Source organism: Protopterus annectens, chromosome 3.part0, assembly GCF_019279795.1.
Source record: "Protopterus annectens isolate FY-2018-M chromosome 3.part0, PAN1.0, whole genome shotgun sequence".
NCBI lineage: Eukaryota > Metazoa > Chordata > Ceratodontiformes > Protopteridae > Protopterus > Protopterus annectens.
The window spans coordinates 395,164,819-395,186,953 of NC_056731.1; the positions used below are offsets into that span (position 1 = coordinate 395,164,819).

The 22,135-nt window shown below is 38.0% G+C and overlaps 1 protein-coding gene across 1 annotated transcript in view; it reads right to left on the bottom strand.

Moving 5' to 3' along the window:
* The window catches only part of AVL9 (AVL9 cell migration associated), a 1,171,768-nt gene extending 1,150,866 nt beyond the window's left edge, over window positions 1-20,902 (bottom strand). The window contains exon 1 of the mRNA XM_044064846.1: window positions 20,695-20,902. Coding sequence (XP_043920781.1) covers window positions 20,695-20,778 — 84 coding nt within the window. The 5' untranslated portion in view covers window positions 20,779-20,902. The remainder of the gene's footprint in view (window positions 1-20,694) is intronic.
* Between the last annotated feature and the right edge of the window lie 1,233 nt (window positions 20,903-22,135).

A 22,135-nucleotide genomic window follows, 5' to 3' on the forward strand; every position in this document is an offset into this window, starting at 1 on the left:
GAAGCCAGGACTCGGTAACAGCCAATTCCCCAATGACATATGGGCTACGACAGAGGGAATATATGCCAATCAGAATACACTCTAGCCACAGAAAAACATGTGCAGCACTGCACAATTAGTAAGAGGCCAGCACTGTGGCCATGCCAATCAGAGAATACAACATAAAAAATGCCCACTGTAGCTGCCTAGATGGCATCCCCCTGACATCTCTTACTCCTTGCACATGCCAGCAGGAATGAATACTTACAGAATCTCTTGTCCCTTTGTGAACACAGGACAAAATGAATGGGCAGACAGCAGAAGATATCAATGGCCAGCAGGTATGGTGTAATTAAAAAGTAAACACAAAACGGTCTACTCAAGAAAGATCCGGTTATGTTCACTGGGTCTCACAGCCTGGTAGGAAACAGTCTCCCAAGGAAGAGGGGATACAGCATTTAAGCTGCTCATTCTCAAGCCTGACTTACTACATCAGTACCTATGCCCGCCAGTCAACCTTAGGTCACCTTAGTCATAGTCAAGTGTTTCATTCCTATGTAGTACATAACTAGGGATATATTAGCAAAACTTTTTTTGTGTGTGTGTGGCGGGGGGTTACAAGCTGGGCTGGCTTTCTCTAGGACAATACTATGTGGTTCCCTTTGGTGGTGCAAGTTGTCTACAGCAAAACATTTTCTACAGTGGTAAAATGTCACTACTCAACTCAAGGGATAAAAAACAGACAACCTAAGTAACATTCAAAGGACCCACTATATGTGCCCAGGTCCTGAAAGGATGCTCCCACCTCTTTTCCATGTGTCAAATCCTGCATGACTGCTCCCACCGCTTTTCAGTCTTGTATAACCAGTGGTGCACTCAAACACAAAAGGATACAGTATTTTTCTACAACTGTTACACTGGTTTATAAAGACAGATCACAGATGTACTATCGAATCTAATTCAGTGATAACAGAAAAAGAACTTTGAAGCCCAAGGGAAATTTTACACCAAACAATTTTTGCAGAAGGGTTAAATGATTTTAACCCTCAAGCACAAATGTCATTAATCAGCAGGCACCTGAAAATAATCCATGTGGGTTTTGTAATTGACTGTTTTCAAAAGGCTTGTGTCAGTAATACTTTCTTGCAATGGACTATGCACCTGCTGACAAGACGGAATAAGCATACCTTCAAATAAACAAACAACCATTTTAACAGAACAAAGTTGTTTTTTTCCCCTTCTATTTTTTTGTTAACACTGGCACACATATTGCTTTTTTCAAACTGAGAAATATGGAAAAAATAAGATGTAAATAACTAACACAGTAACACACCAGTGGAATAGAAGCAGGCTAAAATCTGTGAGAACTTATCCTCGATTCCAAACACCCTTCAGCTAATTTTCTTAATGGCATTTTCAAGCTGCATTATCTTTCTATTATCTCTTCTGGTGAAAAGTATTTGGAAATAATGATCACTTACTTCAAAAATTCTAGATTTTTTTGTGTTTGTTATTTTAAAACTCAGATTCAGGACAACACATGAGATGGTGTCAGCATCACTTGCTTCAAAAGGAGTATATCGTCATGGAATTTATGATAACAGCAGTGTTTAAACTACACTGCCCGTATATGAATCAGCAAACAGAAACCAGTGTTAAATTTCATTTAATACATATGGGATTATTGCACATTTCCCCTGTGATTATGGGCATAGCTTTAGAAAGCTTTGTGGTTGTCCTTTGCCTGAGAAGCTATCTTTTCATCAAATTTAGCCTTTGAAGTATTAATTAATCCTCTTAGCTGCTTGTTTAGATTGGCTTTATTTCTCCTACACTTGGCCAAGATTTTTTTCTTTTGCTGTATAACCAATTGATATTGTGATTCCACCAGGGTGGCTTGTCTTTTGAGTTGGTCTTATTCTTAATATGAGTGGGACAACTTGCTCTATAAGGCTATCAATATGGCTGCACTGCACAAAGATTTTGTAAATAGCTCAGCATATGCTATGGTGTATAACTCAGTTTGGGGATGCTTGGAATTTAGCCAAGGTGTCGCTCGGTAGAGAGAGGTTAGCCTTGGAAGAGTTCCTAAAGGTTTTTGGTTTTGTATTAGTATTGTTACATATAGCGAGATTTCTGTAGTACTGACAAACATCCTATCTCCTACAAATTGCCCCAATACGTCTACATTTGACTACAGTAAGGTCAAAAGGATTATGCTGCAATTTCATAAAGGCAAATGCAAAATGGTCACCTTTAAAAAGGCTGAAGCCCACACATTCTGCAGTTATAACAATACTGATCTGAATTTAATGAATTATGGCATAACTGTTAAAGGTTTTCACCTCACACGATCAAGGTACAAGGTTCAATTCTGACCTCAAGCCAATGCCTGTTTATAAAGTTTGCATGTTTTCCCTGTGTCTCTGTGGGGTTCTTCCCACCTCTGAAAAACATGCAGAGTATTTCCATCTGAAACTCACCAATTAATAGAGCTGTGGGCAGCAGCACAAACTCTACATGGTGCCCTATAATGGGGAAATTTTGTACAGACCAACAGCTTTGGGCATCTACTGTGATGCTCTGTAGCATCAAGATAGGGGAACACAGGCCAGACTGCAGACTGTGGCAGGACTAATCACTCAATAGTGTAAAATATGACTCTAGGTGATTTGATCATGTTGAATAATGTTACCAAATGAGCATAGATATTTGCCAATGATAAGTGGGTTGAGGACCCAGCCTACATCAACCTCTGCCAGGGACCCATGCTAATGGTGAAAGAAGTGTCTGCCCCTATTGGCCAGTGTGTGCCCACCATAAAGCCCAGCAGCCCTGGGTCAATAAGCTACTGCCTGGCTGGTATCCAGTTGCCCAGCCTGGTTTACTTGGGATAGCTCTTTTGAGAGAAAGCTGGACGTAAAACCAATCAACCTGCAAAATACGAACTAAGAATTGCTACACTCAACGTAGATTCACTGACATGATGGTACGGAGGAGGTTGGACATCCTATGTATTCAAGAGACAAGATGGAAGGGTAGTGCAGGAAAGCCACTTGCCTTGGGATCCAGAGTCTACTACTCATGAGGATGGCAGAATAAAACTAAATGTGGGAATTGTGGTGAGAGAGCTTTCAGAAGGCAATGAGGGATATTACCAGAATTAGTGAGAGATTCATGGCAATCAGATTCCAGTGTAATGATAAAGCAGTATTCATAATCTCAGTCTATGACCCACAGCAGGGATGTGATAGTGAGGAAACGAGTGTGTTCATACAGCAGCTACAGGATCTACTACATAAAGCAGGACAACATAAACTGGTGTTGATAATGGGTGACTTGAATGCACATATCTGAACAGACAGAAAAGGATATGAGGACTGGCTGGGTCCACATGGGTGGGGAAACTGGAACAAAGAAGGAGAGACCAGTCTAGATTTCTGTTTGTCAAATGGCTTGATAGTATAGCATACTCATGCCAGTGTCAAGAACAAAGGGGACATCCACAACTCTGGAGAGTACAGCGGTATCAAACTCCTGTGTCACTGCATGAAAGTTCTGGAGAGGTAATTATTAAGCGAATACACAGAGTACTAGAAAGTAAGATGGGAGATGAGCAGTTTGGATTCGGATCAGGATGCAGCACAACTGACCCAAAGTTTGCAGTGAGACAGGTAGCTGAGAAGTTCGATGAGGGAAGAGTCCAACTGAGTATTCCTAGACTTGGAGAAAGCATATGACAAGGTCCCAAGAAAGCTGATTTGGTCAGGACTGCAGTGGTTCATAGTCCCAGCAGGCTATGTACAAGGACCTAATGACTCAAGTACGAACAGTGCTTGGTCTCACAGAGGGTTTCCCAGTGGGAGTGGGTGTGTACCAGGGTTCGGCTTTGAGCCCACTGCTGTTTATACTGGTTATTGACTACATTAGCAAATAGACAGGGGAGTACAAATCAACAAAGTTGCTGCATGCAGATGATGTGGAATTACAAGTGGACTCTTAGCAAGAACTACAGCAAAGGATATGGGAATGGAATGCAAAACTGAAGGACTATGGGATGAAACTAAGTGCAGATGAAACAGTGGTAATGGCAGCAAATTGGGGAAAATCAGAAGAAGCTGAGAAATGAGATGGAATGGAAGACAGTGGAACAGGTTAATAGCTTGAAGTATCTGGGAGGAGTGGAGGAGGTGGGAAGTCTGAAGAGGTCAAAGCTAGAATCAGAGGAGCTGCAGCCAACTAGCATAGAGTGTCAGATGTGTGTAAGGCAGAAAAATGCCAAATTATCTGAAAAGTAAGGTGTACAAAAACAGTGGTGTGACCAGTACTACTGCACGGTACAGAACCCTGGCAGTAAAGGCAGGGCAGATGAGGAAGCTAGAGGTTATGGAGATGAAGTGCCTGAGATGGGAAGTAGGATGCACACTATGGGACAGACAAAGAAATGAGGATGTAAGAGCACAAGCCAAGGTAGCATCAATTGCAGAAAAAGGTCAAAGAGCATAGATTACAGTGGTTCAGGCACATATAGAGAAAAGCAGAAGACAATCTGGTCAAGAAGATTTGGGACAGACAGGAAGATGGTAAGATGAAAGGAGGGAGTCCAGCAAAGAAGTGCATGGACTGTGTGACAGAAGATCTGCGACAGTCAGTTATGAGCGTTGAAAAAGGCAGGAGTGTGGCACTGAATTGAGAAAGAGATGGTGGCAGTTAACATGGCACCCCAACCCCATGTAGAAAAGGGGGATTGGTGATGGTGAATTTAAAACATTAACTCTCATTGTATTTGTTTACATATTTACTGATGTTTATGTTCCAGCAGAAAAAAAAACACATTACGCTGTTCCCGCTCATTTCCATGCATGTAACATGTGAATGTCATAGACTTGAAGCTTGTTTTATGACAAAAGCTGGCAAGACAATGCAAGGGTCATGTAACTTCACAAGGAATAAAGACACTATTACACTTGCGAAATACCAGGGGCTACGCTGTAAATTGGCTTATGACTCAGCGGGACTACATGGTTACACACATTTAAAATAAAGTAAAAATAAAATTGTAGGGAAGATCCAATCTTGACATGTCACTTATAAAAATAATTTCCGAGTTGCTGCATCGGGTATTCCGCTATTAAGACTGTACAAACAGCACAACACTAATATATATATATATATATATCCATCCCAGTACAAAAATACCAAAGAACACCTAGTTCTTTTTCCTTAAATTTCATTTGCTTTAGGCAATTTTATTCATCATCTTTGAGTAAACTGAAAGCTCAGTTCTACACTATCTATTAATATTTACCCGTTTTATAAAAGATGGGTGCATTCATTCCCCTTTAAAAATCATAAAATAATTTTAAAGTAAACTAATGAGAATTTTTCATGTGAAAAGTGCAGTATCTGAAACACACAGCAACTTATTCACAGGTCACCACTTTAACCACAGCAAAACTATTTCTGACTTACAAGTCTAGTAAACTTTAACCCACCTTCTACAAATAAATGATTTACATTACAGAAGTACTTCCCAGTCTGTATGGAGTTCCCTATCAAACAGCAGTTACTGCATCACATATGCTCTTACAGACTTAAAAACTAGAACCAACTAACGTAATATTTATGTAAAAGAAATGTGATGCTACTAATACTTGCCAGACTGCTAATTTAAATATGAACAAAGGTTTACAACTAAATTTACCACCTGCTCTGCTTTCACTCTGCAGTCTTGATTTTAGGAGTTGTGCAATGCAAGAAAGCAAAATTTCCAGATCTTAGGAAAAATAAATTTATAAAATCTGAAGTCAGTTCTGTGATAACAACATAAGACAAACAGATGATAAAGAACACTGGACCATAGTAATGTGTTTGCGTGCCACTTTAGAATGCTACGGCCTCAGCTTAGTTTGACAGCTGCTTTCTGTAACATACTAACCCTTATTTCAAACAATATTTTTATAAAAAGTCATGTCAGACAAAACCCTAGCAAACTCAACAGCTGATAAGCAATTCTTCACTAGAAACGCTAACATAAACAGAGACAGAAGCTGCTGAAAGCTTGGTGATGGTTGTGTCAGAGTGCAAGAGGGGCCCTTAATGAAAAAAAAAAAAAGGCAAACATTTATTTACTTACCCACTGGTACAAGAGAAGCAGACACTAAAATATAACGTGTATATTCCTGTCAAAGTGTATATTAATGCATACTTTAATATTTTCTGTCATTTTTGTGTTGTATTAAACTTCACCCTAGAAAATAGTTCATTTTTGTTTATTTCAGGTAAATGCACACAAATTCAAGCCAAAGGCTCCATCTCTGTCTGCCTCTGAGATTATTACAAACCTTTCATGTAATAACATGGTATTTGGCTACAAAACACACGTAGGACTGCAATTATAACCCAAAAGTGCAGCATGACTTTGAATTTGTCTCCACAGCTTTATGTGCAAGAAAGCATGACGTAGCCACAGCATGTTACAACTCAGTCTTTTTTTTTTGTACATTTAGTATTTTCACTTCTGAAACACTGCAAGTTAGTACACATGTATTCTGGAAATTACTTTTGCTCGGCCATTTCTGCAGAGGTCAAAGAGCCTTCAGGTGGAAACAAAACATGGTACCAGCCAGTGACAACAAAAGCACTCTGAAACTCTTACTTTACTAGCTGTGTATAAGAAACTATGTGCCTGATCACTATAGACAGTCACAATAAAATAAAAATAAGAACTGTAAAAAAGGTACCTTGGTGCAAAACATATGCATGCTGTCCCAGTGGACTGTCCTACTTTTCAGAGGATCCACAACTTTGACATTTTAGGAATCACAAATATAACAAGTCAAATAGTGTTTTGACAGATTCCATCTCCCTAACAAAACATAACAAAAGAATCAGAAGAGATCTTGAAAATGCTTTTTGCTTTCATACACCAATCAATTTCTCCAACATTTTGTGCACAGGTGAAATACTCCCCAGGTGGAAACCAATCATATAGCCAAACTATGCCAACACTGGCTTTATTATGCAAGAGGCCATATGTCTCTTTTGTCTGGAAGTCAAATAGCACCCAGGTGCACACCACGTACAGAGGCAGACTGTGATAATAAAATAAATCTGAAAACCTGGGCTCAGAGCTATACAAGAGGGGATATGCTAGCTCCACAAAGACAGCTCACAATAAAAAACAAGGATTCTAATAAGGTATTTGGTGCAAAAATTCACTGTCCCAGTGGAATGTCCAACTTCCAAGATGGTACACTACCTTTAACTGCAAAGGAATCAAAAAAATATAATGGCCATATGGCATTTTGACAGATCCTGTCCTCCCCACCCAACCCTATCAATAATCAGTTAGAAATTATCTTGTTCCTGTCCTCCCCACCAAACCCTATCAATAATTAGTTAGAAATTACCTTGTTACGGCTGTTTCCTTTCATAAATCACCTGTCCCTAGCCTTTTGTGCAAAGCACCAAGGTGAAAACCAGGCATACTGCCAGACTGTGGCAACAAAAGCACTCAAAAGTGATACATGTACTAGCTGTGTTTAAGAAGACATATCAGTTTCCTGAAGACAATTCACAATAAAAATCATGCACTTCTAATAAAGTACTTTATCAGAACACACACACGTTGTTCCAGCATAATGTCTCCTTGCTGAGAAGGTACAGTATCTCACACTTTTAGGAATCACAGAAATGTAATGATTATATTGCCCTTTAAACAGATACTATCCTCTCAAAAAATTACATATCAGTCAGTCAAAAGTGATCCTCTAACTAGCAATTGGCTTTCATATATTACATGTCCCCCAAAAGTGATTCTCACATTCTGCAGACTTGTGTCTCAATGAGAAGAAAACAAAAGACATAACAGATACTGTACCATATTTCAACTTTCTGCACTATAATTCCAACATATTCACTGACCAAGACAAGGCATATTTTAATTTGCTAGTTTTAAAGAAATTACCATGTTTTTTACTTCTCACCCCTTTCCCATAGAGACATACATTTTCTATATACAACTTTGATGTCTGATTGTGTAGAAAGTAAAAGAAAAATCTACAACAATAACTTACTTCAAACTCTCACTCTTGAGCATGCATACATACTCTTGGTATGGTTACTTGTAGCAGTTTGGCAGGACTCCTTTGCATACCCTTTCTAACTGTCTCTCCTATTTATCATAGGATTCTATCAGGTCTGCCCTGGATACTGTGAGGTGCTGCACTCCATCTCCTAATATAACCATTCTCTGGGGGGTCACACTATTTGGGGGGGGGGGGGCTAATTAGGCAAATACACATATCATTCCCCTGTTTGGCATAGGTAACCATTGCCCACACGCCCTCTCCCCTAAATTAGCCATGTCAATTACTGTTTTGCATAACTCATCTAACTGCTCTTTGCTTTCCTTCACAGCCTGCCCTCATGCATGCAGCCACTTATGGCAATCATCTCTCATGTGCGATTGCCAAAGATAGTGAAATAAGAACCACAGTAATCTACTTAATTTGCTACTACAAGACAGAAACAACAACCACAGTAATCTACTTCACTTCAACTACTGGGCACATCATTTCCCCATCCAGCCAAACATGCTGCCAGAATGGTATCTGCACCTAATATGCAGATGCAGGTAGGGCCAACAGTGCAAGTTTCCTTTTTTTTTCTGTTTTTATTCCAGATCGCAACATACTCCACTACTGTAGCAGAAAATTTAAGAAATGCGCTTGTTTAATTAAAACCAAGAACACAAAACAGAAATGGAAAAACGGAGAAATAGCAAAAAACTAATAACACCAAGTTCCTCCGCTGTACAGGATTTCCAATAAAGGCAGTCCCACTGGTACAATACATAATGGCAGAAAACAACGAAAAACTGTTCAGTCTACAACCAAATAATAATTTATTAATTCTTAAAAACAACCAAATACATTAAGTTCTTTCATTTCCTCTCTGGAAACTTCATCAGAATGCATCATACTTGTGTGCGGACATTTTTATATATATTAATTAACTACAAATTCAATTAAATAATCAAGTAATCAAGTAATCAATTCAAAAGTCACTGTTTTTTTTTTAAAAAGATACAGTACAAGATGTTAAAGTGCCATCAAATATATATATAAAAACTTATAAGATATAACCGTGAAAAATATTCCATAAAAGACACTTCGATGTATAAAAATCTCTCAATATAAGTTCATAGGAACTTATAAATTTTTTTAAAAATCAAGGTGATGTTAAAATGCATGTATGTTTAGTACACACACATACATACACATATATATATTTATATATATATAATCTGTTTTATTAAGTTTAGTGTTTAATTAAACATGGCTAAAACCTTCTATTAAAGGCAATGAAATCACCCCACCAGGATATAATATCATAAGACTCGACCGCCCAACAAAAAAGGGAGGAGGTGTTGCAATTCTTTATAAATCACAGCTACAAATCACCACTACAAACCTGAACCTCCCCTTAGTCAATAATGCCGAACTAATATGTTCTAAACTCCAACTAAACAAAAGCAAAGCTCTTTATATAATCTGTATATATCTCCCCCCAGGAAATAACATTAACACTCGAGTCCATCCTTAGTTGGCTCTCTTCTAATGTTCCACAAGAAACATTAATCCTAGGTGACCCAAACATTGATTGGAATTCTTGCAACAACTCAAACCCTACTTTCCACATTAACCTACATGGCTTCTCTCAACTTATATCAGGCCCTACCAGAACTAATAAAATCAATAATAATGAAACCATATTAGACTGGATACTTACAAACACTCCCCAACAAACCTATAACTCTGGCACCCTACCAGATGACCTAAGTGATCACTCATTAACTTATATTATTAGGAAAAAAAGCAACATAAATTTTCCAACCACTTTCCGAACATTACGTTCAAAAAAACAAACTCAGAACTTTTTCTAACAGAACTAAAGCAATGTAACTGGACCCCTCTAAAGATACTCCCTCTTAACGATGCAGTACAATACTTAACTCCACATTCTTATCTATTCAACTTGCACTATTAGAACCAAAACCAAACCAGCCCCCTGGCTTAGCAACAATACTAGACAAAAAATCATTACCAGAAACAAAGCCTGGACTAAATGGCGTACTACCAAGAACCAAGCTGACCATCAAACCTTCAGAGAATGTAGAAACAATACAAAAAAAGCCATACTGTTAGACAAAAAGAACTACTACCTTCATTTACAACAAACATCCAATAAGGAACCAAAAAAATTCTGGTCCACCATCAATAATCTTCTATCCCCAGGCCAATCTATTACTCCCAGCCCACAACACTCTAACCCTGACAACCCTATACAAACAGCAAATGCCTACTATACAAAATCTTGCAAATCACCTATCTCCCGATACCTCACAGATACTTCCTTCTTCTGTAAATACACCCTGCTCATTTCACTTTCTTCCTATTTCTACATCATATATCTCTTCCTTGCTACAAAAACTTAAACCTACCACCCCCTCCACAGACAAACTCCCTGCCGAGTTCCTGCAAATAGGAGCTAAAGCCATTGCGTATCCCATTTCTATATTAATAAACAGATCCATCAATGAAAAAACTGTCCCTGAAATCTGGAAAATATCTCACATTATCCCACTACATAAAGGAGGAAACTCTAATGAATTCTCTAACTACTGACCCATAGCTTTGCTTCCCCTATTGCCAAAATTATGGAAAAATGTATCCATAAACAACTCCTAAACCATCTTCTCCAACACAACTTACTTGCCAACTGTCAGCATGGTTTCAGACCTTCACACAGTACTACCACTGCACTGCTCTCTTTCACTAACACCATCAACTCTAACCGCAACAAAAACAGTCTCTCTTCTGCACTATTCATAGACTTATCCAAAGCCTTTGACATGGTGAATCACCAACTACTCTTGCACATTCTCTTCACTCTCTCACTTGATCCCCACAGCATAACTTGGTTTAAATCTTACCTTGAAAACCGACAACAAGCAGTACTCTGGAAAAATTCACTATCTGACCACCTTCCTATCTCTCTAAGTGTGCCACAAGGCTCTATCTTAGGACCACTTCTATTTTCCATCTTTATCAACGACCTCCAATCAGCTATCCCTCAAACTACCTGTATTCAATATGCAGATGACACCACTATAATCTGCATAGCTACCTCTCAAACTGAACTTCAGACTCTTACTCAAAAAGCCTTTAACACAGTAGAACAATGGTTCTCACAACGCTGCCTTCTACTCAACCCCAAGAAAACTAAGCTACTACTCTTTCATCAACACAAAATCACATCCCCCTAAATTTCACTATTACTTCCAGTAACAGTACTAGTATTCCTCCGGACACCACCACAACATTATTAGGAATTACTATAGACAATAATCTTAATTTTGAAAATCACATTAATTCTACCATAAAATCTGTGAACAAAAAAATAGGAAGCTTATACAGAATCAAACCTTTTCTTACTCCAGCTACTAGAATTACCCTAGCCAGAACTCATCTGATCTCTACTTTACTTTATGCATGGCCTATTTATACCAATCTCTCAAAAAAAAATCTCAAACTAGTTATATGCTACAATAACATTGCTAGATTTGCTACCAGATCCCCATTCAGGACCCATCATTGCCTTAATCTAAGACAACTAGGTTGGCTTGAACTTCCCAATCAGATTCAACTACAACAACTTATAATAGCTCACAAAACCCTGTACCAACCAACTAAAACTCCAATACTCAATAGCCTTATTACCCCTTATTATAACCTTAAACATCTACGGTCTTCTAAAAAACTTTTGATCAACACCACTAAACCCAATAACTCTGCAGGAGACTGCTTGTTCTCCAACTCGGTAGGAAAATTTTGGAATAAATTACCCTCAGACATCTCATCTCTGACTTCTCTCCCTCTACTTAAAAAAAATCTCAAAAAGTATCTCAATAAAAAATGGCTATGCCCCTGCACTAACCCAGACTAACCCTGTTTTTCTTTCCCTGTCTTCCTTCCTTCCCCTTTAACCCAATTACATCCAATAACTCAGTAGGGTACTCTCAGCTGCTCAACTTTACACTAAAATTAGGAATAAAAGATCCACTGCCTACTTACCCCCAATGTCTCTCTCTCTCTCCTTCATAAGAGTAACCTTGTCTCTCTTTCATAACAGTAACTATTATACTTCCTCTATGAAAATAATCTAATCCTTAAACTCAACCTATACTATCTCGGATACCTTTACCTTTTCCATCTTTCCTTCATCTCCGTTCACACTTATTATCATTTCATATATGTTTTTTATAAAGAGGATTGTGCCAAGCACATCACACACAGTAAGTGATTTTCTATATTTCACATGCGTGTAAAGAGTATTTTGTTATGAACGTCACATAGCCTGTACTTACTTAAAAAGTAATCTCTCAAAAAAAAAAAAAAAATTGCTGTTACCATTATATCTGCTATTATTTTTATTGTTACACTTTATTAATCGATGTACTAATAATTTGGAGCTTTTCTCCCCGGGCCTCTACTGAAAATGGACATATATCCAGCTAGACTAGCCCGGTCAACAAATGTAAAATAAATAAATAAAATAAATAAGTTCACGATCCATATAAAATATATATTATTAAATCTATTGAATTAATTAAGTATGTATTAAAAACATAAATAATATATGTATGTTAAAAAACCACGAAATATATGATACCAGAATGCTATATTCGTACCTAAAGCTTTCTAAATGTAAAGTGCAAACATACAAAAAGTTAATATATTTCAAAAAAGTTAATATATTTCAATTCATCTTGTGTGACAAAAAATTACTAACAATACTGTTCATATTCTCAGTTTCTAGTATATATTTTATACATTGATCATTTTTCTTTTCCTTTTGTTGTTATTTTTTACCTTATTGGCCCTTAGTCTTAATGCTGGTAACAATGATACATAATCATTCATTCCAGGGGGTGTATTGGAATCCAGTCGCAATTGCCATATTAACTCCCTGTAACACAACTTGTTTTCCCAAGCTCCCCCTCTACTATCCCTAGGTAACATTTCCAAGATCCAAAATTTGAAATTGGCTTCCATGCATAACAAGGTATGTCTAGCATGTGTCCCTTTTCCTGTTAATATCATACATAGGTTCATAAATCCTCTGTCGCAGATGTCTTTCCGTCTTCCCTACATAATAAGCCCAACAGAAGGTACAGTAGGCTAAATACACAATCCCCCTTGCATAACAAGTATAATGTTCAAAAGTCACCTGTGTTATTAGTTAAAACTATTTTTGGATAGAGGGTATCCTGACCCACTTATCATATCCCTAAAGGAGGAGGTGATAAAGGGGTGGGGGACAAGATTCATACCCCTACTGAACACAGAGAGGGTAACATAGAGAATACTGTTTTAACTAATAACACAGGTGGTTTTTGAATAGGGTTACCCATACAAAGAAGGATGTTACCCCCTTTTTAGTTATGACATACAATACTCACACTAATTTGATAAGAAGGGTTATTGATAAGATGTGGGATATTTTTAAGAGTATGCCTAACAAGCTAGAAGTATTTAATAGGCATTTGTGTTATAGTTTTAGAAGGGGTCTTAACCTCAAAAATATTTTTGAGAAAACTAAGCAGGAGAAGGATGAAGAAATGAACAAGACAAAGGGAACTTTCTGATGTGGAAGATGTTCACAATGTACATTTGTAGCGAATACAGGCGACTTACTAATACCTACCATCCCAATAATTCTTAAGAGTAAACATTATACAGGTTATACAAGGGGGATTGTGTAATAAGCCCAGCAGAAGGTACAGTAGGCTAAATATGTAGGGAAGACGGAAAGACATCTGTGACAGAGGATTTATGAACATATGTATGATGTTAACAGGAAAAGGGACACAACTGCACTTTATAGACATACCTTGTTATGCACGGAAGTTTTGCATCTTAGAAATGTTACCTAAGGATAGTAGAGGGGGAGATTGGGAAAACAAGTTGTGTTACAGGGAGTTAATATGGCAATTGCGACTGGATTCCAATACATAATCATTCATTCCAGGGGGTGTATCACTGTTACCAGCATTAAGACTAAGGGCCAATAAGGTAAAAAATAACAAAAGGAAAAGACAAATGATCAATGTATAAAATATATACTAGAAACTGAGAATATGAACAGTATTGTTAGTAATTTTTTGTCACACAAGATGAATTGAAATATATTAACCTTTTGTATTCACTTTGCACTTTACATTTAGAAAGCTTTAGGTACAAATATAGCATTCTGGTATCATATATTTCGTGTCTTTACATACATATATTATTTATGTTTTTAATACATACTTAACTCAATAGATTTAATAATATATATTTTATATGGATCGTGAACTTAATAAAACAGATATATATATATACATACATACATTTTAACATCACCTTGATTTTTTTTAAAAATTTTTAAAGTTCCTATGAACTTATATTGAGAGATTTTTATACATCAAAGTGTCTTTTATGGAATGTTTTTCATAATGTTATATGTTTTTATATACATATTTGATGGCACTTAACATCTTGTACTGTATCTTTTTAAAAAAACAACAGTGACTTTTGAATTGATTACTTGATTATTTAATTGAATTTGTAGTTAATTAATACATATAAAAATGTCCGCACACAAGTACGATGCATTCTGATGAAGTTTCCAGAGAGGAAATGAAAGCGTTTAATGTATTTGGTTGTTTTTAAGAATTAATAAATTATTATTTGGTCGTGGACTGAACAGTTTTTCGTTGTTTTCTGCCATTACGTATTGTACCAGTGGGATTGCCTTTATTGGAAATCCTGTACAGCGGAGGAACTTGGTGTTATTAATTAAAACCAAGCCTGTTTCTTTATTTTCTGCTATTGTGGCGAATGTGTTTTTTTTTTCTTCAACAAAATGAGTCAACAAAGGGGACAGACCCCAAGTCTGTGGAAAGTGAGGAAGGGGGTTCCTGCTCTCCCACCCACACCCTTTGCCCTATGGTTCCGGCACCCTTGAACATAAAACATTTCCAGGGCTATGCAATTTTTCAGAATGACCCTGATATTGAATATTCCAGTTTGTCAACGTCAGACATTATAAGTTCCATACCTCTCAACTGTCCAGACTTTCGGCTCATATTTTTGATCGGTTCCTCATAAAGTTGCGGTTTTCTAGCAAATCACTGGGATTATATGAGGACTGAAGTAACAAAATAATAGCATACATTTGAGATTCAGACTTCAAATCTTTCAGAAAATGTATGTTAAAACAAACCCTGGTACTCTACCATTTTACTAAGTTTATAAGAGCAATATTTAAAATCTGTCCCTATTTTTGGGCCTTTGTCCAGATTTCTTGCACCAAGAGGTTGACGGGTATGATTAGACTGTCATAGCTCAGAAAATGTATGCTGATGCAAAACCTGTTATTTTAGTAATGTCTCTGGACTCCGTATTTTTGCCCTGTTACATCTGAAAATAATTGAGGTTTACTGTCAGTCTGTAGGACATACATAGAGTTGCATACTTCTTAATGCTCGTAAAATGCATGCTGATATTCTACTATTTTTTAAGCTGATTAAAACAGTTTGCAAAAGCTCCCCTGCCCCCCTATTCCCTCCCGTCCCCTCTACCTCTACATTTATAGTAATCACAGCCACACCCACGGCTCACCCTCACATCACCTCCACCAATCACAGCTCCTCAAGTCATATCACATTATACCACACCAACTTGCTCCACACAAAATACTCTCAATCACTCATTCCCACTAGGCATTTTTACATCACCCACACTACTTCCCCATCCACATATAGTGCAACCCTATAATTCCTATTCAGACCTCCCACCTAGAAACAACTTAAACTTTATAACCATGACTATCACACAACTAAGTCTAGTCTGTCTTCTCATAATTCTTTACAACACCACAAGTTATAACTCTAGCAATATCCCTAAACTTAGTAGCACAACACTGCATTATGCACTTTCGTATACAGACACCACACATTATAATAATATCTGCCCACAGTTATTCAATAACTACATAACGGGCCAATTCAGAACTAAACACATATGCTTTCATTCCTACTCCAAAAATACACAATACTTTCTCACACTCCTCACCAAACTCAAACATCTGTATAACCATTTTAACTCCAGGCTCACCATAAGTGGGGATATCCACCCCAACCCAGGCCCAAATCCATCCTGTCCAACACAAACTGCTCCAACACAAATGTCAGAACATAACACCCCCACTTTCCTCATCCCTGGGCAAATCAACAACAGCAGCAAAACCAACCATCTTTTAATGCTAAATATTAATATTAGAAGTATCAAAAATAAAATGCCTGAACTCCAGGCCATAGCACACTACTCCCCAGACAAAGTTGCTTTAACAGAAACCTGGCTAAATAAAAACATAGCTAATTCAGAAGTTCTCCCTACCAGCTACAATATCATTAGAGAAGACAGACCACTTCGTAAAGGGGGTGGAATTGCCTTCATGTACAAGTCCAACTTAACTGTCCGTCAATTACCAAACTCCTACCCCTCCCCCAATAATTGAGACATACGTATCTCACAACTTCAACTTCACCCTAAAAAGGTCATCACCACAATTGTGATCTATATTCCACCTAGTAATACACCTGCTAGCCTTAAAGACTTCTTATCCTGGTGTTCTTCCACATACTCACAAGAAACCCTTATTCTGGGGGACTTCAACCTAGATTGGTTCACCTGTATCAGAACCACCAAGTAATCTAATACATCTCCATGGCTACCAGCAGCTAGTCCAAATTCCAACTAGATGTGATAAAAAATCTAAAAGGGAATCCATCCTTGACTGGGTCCTAAATAACAACCCCACATTGTACCCTCACACAGGCAGTCTCCCAGACACCTTAAGTGACCACAACATAATATACTTTATACATAGTAGAACAAGCATATGCAAAACCACTAACTATATATCCACTAGAAACACAAAAAAATTCTCTCCTGAGGTCCTCAACACTTTACTCTGTAACTGTGACTGGACCCCGCTAAAAACCCTCCCACTTGACCAGGCTGTAGCATGAACACCTAGACACTGTCGCTCCATTGCGCAAAATCAAGGTTAGAACCTCTAAAAACCCCTGGCTCAGTAAAGAAACCAAACAAATCCTCAAGTCCAGATACACTGCCTGGCTTTACTATAAAAAAACAAAGAAACACAAAGCCTAAGTACCAAGAACTGCGCAACCGTGCAAAAAGTGCATTAGGCTGGACAATAAAATCCTACTACACAACATTACAAACTAAATACCAACACAACCCACAAAAATTTTGGAAAAATGTAAACCAGCTACTAAAATCCACCCAAAAGGCTACCCCCAAACCAACCACCCCTGACACTAAAGTTCCCATCGAAACACAATACAACTCCCACTTTGTGAACTCAATTCTATCCTTAGTATCACAGGACAGTTCCTTCCTCACTATCCCCCCCAACACAAATAACACTAATACAAGCTTTACCCTCAAAACAGTTTCCACCACTTCAATCAAAGCATGCTCTCCAAACTAAAAACCTCATCAACAGCAGTCGACCTACTCCCCAGCTATTTCTTGAAACTTACAGCAGATGCTATTGCTATCCCAGTCTCCACTCTCATAAACAGATCAATTGTTGAAAACTATGTGCCCAAACTCTGGAAAATATCCTATGTTACACCCATACATAAAGGTGGGACCTCCAATTAAATTAATAACTACAGACCCATTGCTTTATTCTCCCCCCTGGCCAAAATCCTAGAAAAATGCATTCATACCCAGATGCTAAACTATCTCCTAGACAGCAACATCCTGTCACCTACTCAGCATGGTTACAGACCTGCCCATAGTACCACTACAGCCCTCCTCTGCTTCACAGACACAGTAAACTGTCTCAAAAATGAAGGCCTACAAGTGTCAACTCTTTTTTTGGATATGTCCAAAGCATTTGACACAGTCTCACACCAAATCCTGCTAAACAAACTAAACCAATATCATCTATCAAATTCGACTCTTACCTGGTTCCAAAGCTACTTAACTGGCAGGTACCAAGCTGTGAAATGGAAAAATTCTCTCTCTCCTCAGCTGCCCATAACTATAGGAGTCCCACAGGGTTCTACCTTAGGACCACTACTATTCACAGTCTTCACAAATGACCTCCATACCTCCACACAGCATGCATCTATAATTCAGTATGCAGATGACACTACCTTAACCTGTGCTGCACAAAACATTCCCACCCTCCTGCAAACAACTCAACTAGAATTCTCTGATGTTGAAAACTACCTTACCAAAGCCCAACTTATCCTCAATCCAAAGAAAACTCAGCTTATGATTATAACCAGTTCTAACAAAAACACTAACAGTCAATTCACTATCTACTCCACAAATGCTACTCCAATTGCTCCAGTGGCACAGACTAAGCTATTGGGAATAACCATAGACTCCCACCTAAAATTTGATAGTCATCTCAACTTAACTATTAAAAAAGTACATGCCAAACTGGGGTCACTCTACCGTATCAAACCATTTCTTACCAACAACACAAGATCAGCCATTGCTGGCTCCCAACTTCTATCCACCCTACTCTATGCACCTCCCATTCTGACTAATCTCAACAAAACTGAACTAAGCAAAATGGAAGCCTGCTATAACAGAACTGGACACTTTGCTGCAAATTGCTCATATAGAACTCATCACCGTATTGCTTTGAGACAGCTCCACTGGCTTGAACTGCCCCAACTCCTAACCAACAATCAGCTCTGCCTCTGTCATTCTATCTATTACCTCCCCAATAAGTGTCCTGCTCTGAAAAACCTAGTACAACATCACTCAGCCAAAAGGCCTCTTAGATCATCAAGCAAACTACTACTAGAAGCCACCAACAGCTACAATAGCTTTGGAGATGCACTATATAGTAGTTCAGTGGCTAAAAAATGGAACTCTGTCCCTACTAGCATTCAAAACACATCATCCAAAGCCTCCTTTAAAGACCTCATCAGGCAACATCTCAAGCAAATTTGGCAGTACCATGATTGCTCCCCAGGCTAGTGAAAGCGGATAACATATACATACGAAATCTAGAGCACTTGATAATAGTTTTCAATCTTACTCACAAACACTGGCTAATCTACAATGTATGTACTGTACCTGTGTACTATGTATGTATTCTACCTTTGTTCCAAATTTCAGCTGTACACCACAAATCTATTAATTACCTTTATTTTTAAAATTAATATGTGTTTGTTTGTTCTCCCCACTGTAACTGTTTATGTGCCGCATACCACTGTAAAAACATGTCTCTTGTAATTTGTGTGTATACTGATCAGGTCTAAATGTGTCTGTAATTTTTCTTTGTGGAGCTTTTCTCCCCGGGCCTCTGCTGAAAAAGGGCCTTTTCGACTCAGACACCCCCGGTTAACAAATGTAAAATAAAAATAAAAAATAATGGTGTTGGTAGTGACATGGGCAATTCTGGCATCCTCATTCTTAAACACGATTTACGTATGTTCAAGTGTTCGCCGTTGTCGCCGAAAATAAATCCACGGTAATACGCGAGCACCTATTCTTTACAATCTTGTATTTCACATTATCTGAAAGGCTGGCAGCCCCACAGCTACTGAAAATGTTAAAATAGTGGGGAAATCGTGCAGAATTAAACAGTTCGAAAACAAAATAATTAAAATAGCATATACCGAAAATAATAGACAACGTAAAAATCATCATCCATCAGTTCTTAACAGAATTAAACTTCTCCGGTACCAGCAGTATAGCATAATCGGTATCACTTGTAAAGCTGTACACTTCACTGTTTGATTTTTAATGTTTTTATCTGCTTCTGCATGAAATGCATCTAGTTTTAAGACACAGCAATGACATACATACTTATGTTACAAATTACAATGTATACCTCTTGTCTTATGGACAATGACAGACTGCAAAAGCATTTATAACATGTTCATTAAAATGTCACCATAAGTTTAACCTTGTATCTTCCACTAATTCAGCTGATCTATTACGTCCCATATGCTCAAATTTCGAACAATTTTTTACAAAATACGCAAACCATTCACACAAAGGTAACAAGAAATGGAACAGAACAGCTGTCTATCAGCAATGAAGGCAACATACAACACGAGTTTTGCAACTAGTTCTAGCTTCTGCCACTTTACGTACCCCCACGCTTCCCATAATATCCACTAAATGTATAAATCCGCGTTTTTCCACCTCACGAAAACAACCTTTCAAAGACTTAGGAAAAACTAAATTAAAATAACTAATAGAATAATGGCAAAAAATGCAATCATCCACGTCGCTAACATCTGACATTGTAGTGTTTACATGCTGGAAAGACACCACGAGTCATCATTCATGAAAACACTCTCTCTTTAAAGGTGCAAAACGATGCGTGACAGAACACAATACAGCGAACTGCTGCACTGTTTAACAGTGGAGAAACAATTCATAGGGCCCTAATAAATATAAGTTGCCCCGCTGTCCAAAGTGTCTACACTCTATGTTTAGCAAAGAATCTACTTGAACAATAAAACTAACCGTACAGCCACTGGATTGCCCACACAATTCAACTACTACACCTAAACCAGAGATTGCACCTTACCTGACAGCCTTTTTTATGGTGAAATCCGACTACCACAATGTGCAAGACTGGTCCACCATTCTCTTCTTCTTCATGATACTCCATCAGAGCTGTATAACACCTGTTCCACTAGCAAAACACAGTAGCAAAATTCCCAATTCCTTACTCGTTACACCTTACAGTTTCTCTTCCGCTTCTGCAGGACAAGTGACTGCTACTACGTCAAGCCGTACGACTCAGATGCGTCGTAACTGTGGAGACAGCAGGGCATAATATGTCAAAAATTGTGATTGGTTAGGGAGGTACGGTTAGCGATGTGAGGAGATTACTGTTTGCTTCATTATGTTTTAAACGGTTTATAGTTTTTTTGGGCTGGTCACCTGTATAATTTATATGTAACGTATATAGCAAACCTGAATAGACACGTTCTGGGAATAGTAGTTAGGCCCTAAACGTATCTATGCAAGTTTGGGGAATACCACTTAACCAGTGATCATGGAGAGCACTGGACCACGCGTAAGTCCAAATCCAGAATACCCTAGTGACTTGGATACGCAAAGTCTGGTGTTCTCCGCTATCACCCGAAACTGTTGCCACGAAATATGATAAAAGTGAAATTGTTTTCATTATTGCTGAGAATCTCGCGTGGCAGCCTGTCCCTAACAATTAGAAGAATTCTTAACAGTGAATGCGTAACATGCCCTTCAAATGTGGAACATGACGGACACGGAATTTTGAAGACTCATAATGAGGAGCCTTCCTCACAATGGGGTCGCTTGAGAGGTATGAGTAACAATATTGGGTGTTTACTCATTATTTTCAGTCTGCCACTGTTTATTGAGCAAATAGTTTGAGAGTCGTGGTCGAGATGATATACAGCAGCTCCTAGGTGTTATACAAGTGCCGTAATGTTCTGAAAGCAATACCGGTCCAGTATTTTGCATTATCTCGCTGTGTAAGGTACAATGGTGTATGTAAATTAACTTACATTAAATAACATACGTAACCTCTCACCTGGCTGTCCAGATTTTCACAGAATGTCCAGATTTTTATCTCATATTTTTGGTCTGTTCCTCATAAAATTTGTGTTTTTCTTTCAAATCACCGAGGATTGAATTCAGTAAATAATGACTTCATATCCCACAGAAAATGCATGCTAACCACAATTCCTGTCATTCTAGCAACTTCCTGAGTTTCTAAAAGCAATATTTAAAATCTGTCCCTATTTTTTAGGCCTTGGTCCCTCATTATTTTAGGCTTTGTCCAGATTTCTTGTGTTAAGAAGCTGAGAGGTATGGTAACATAGCATTCCATTGAGAGGCCACCCCGTATCTCACTACAGCTTGCACACATTTCCTACTCAAAACAAGCTGAAAAATGAAGTCATTAAGCAAAGTTATACAATTGGCAGCACTATAAATTATCATAAAAACAGCTGTCACATAATTGTACTGTGCATTCT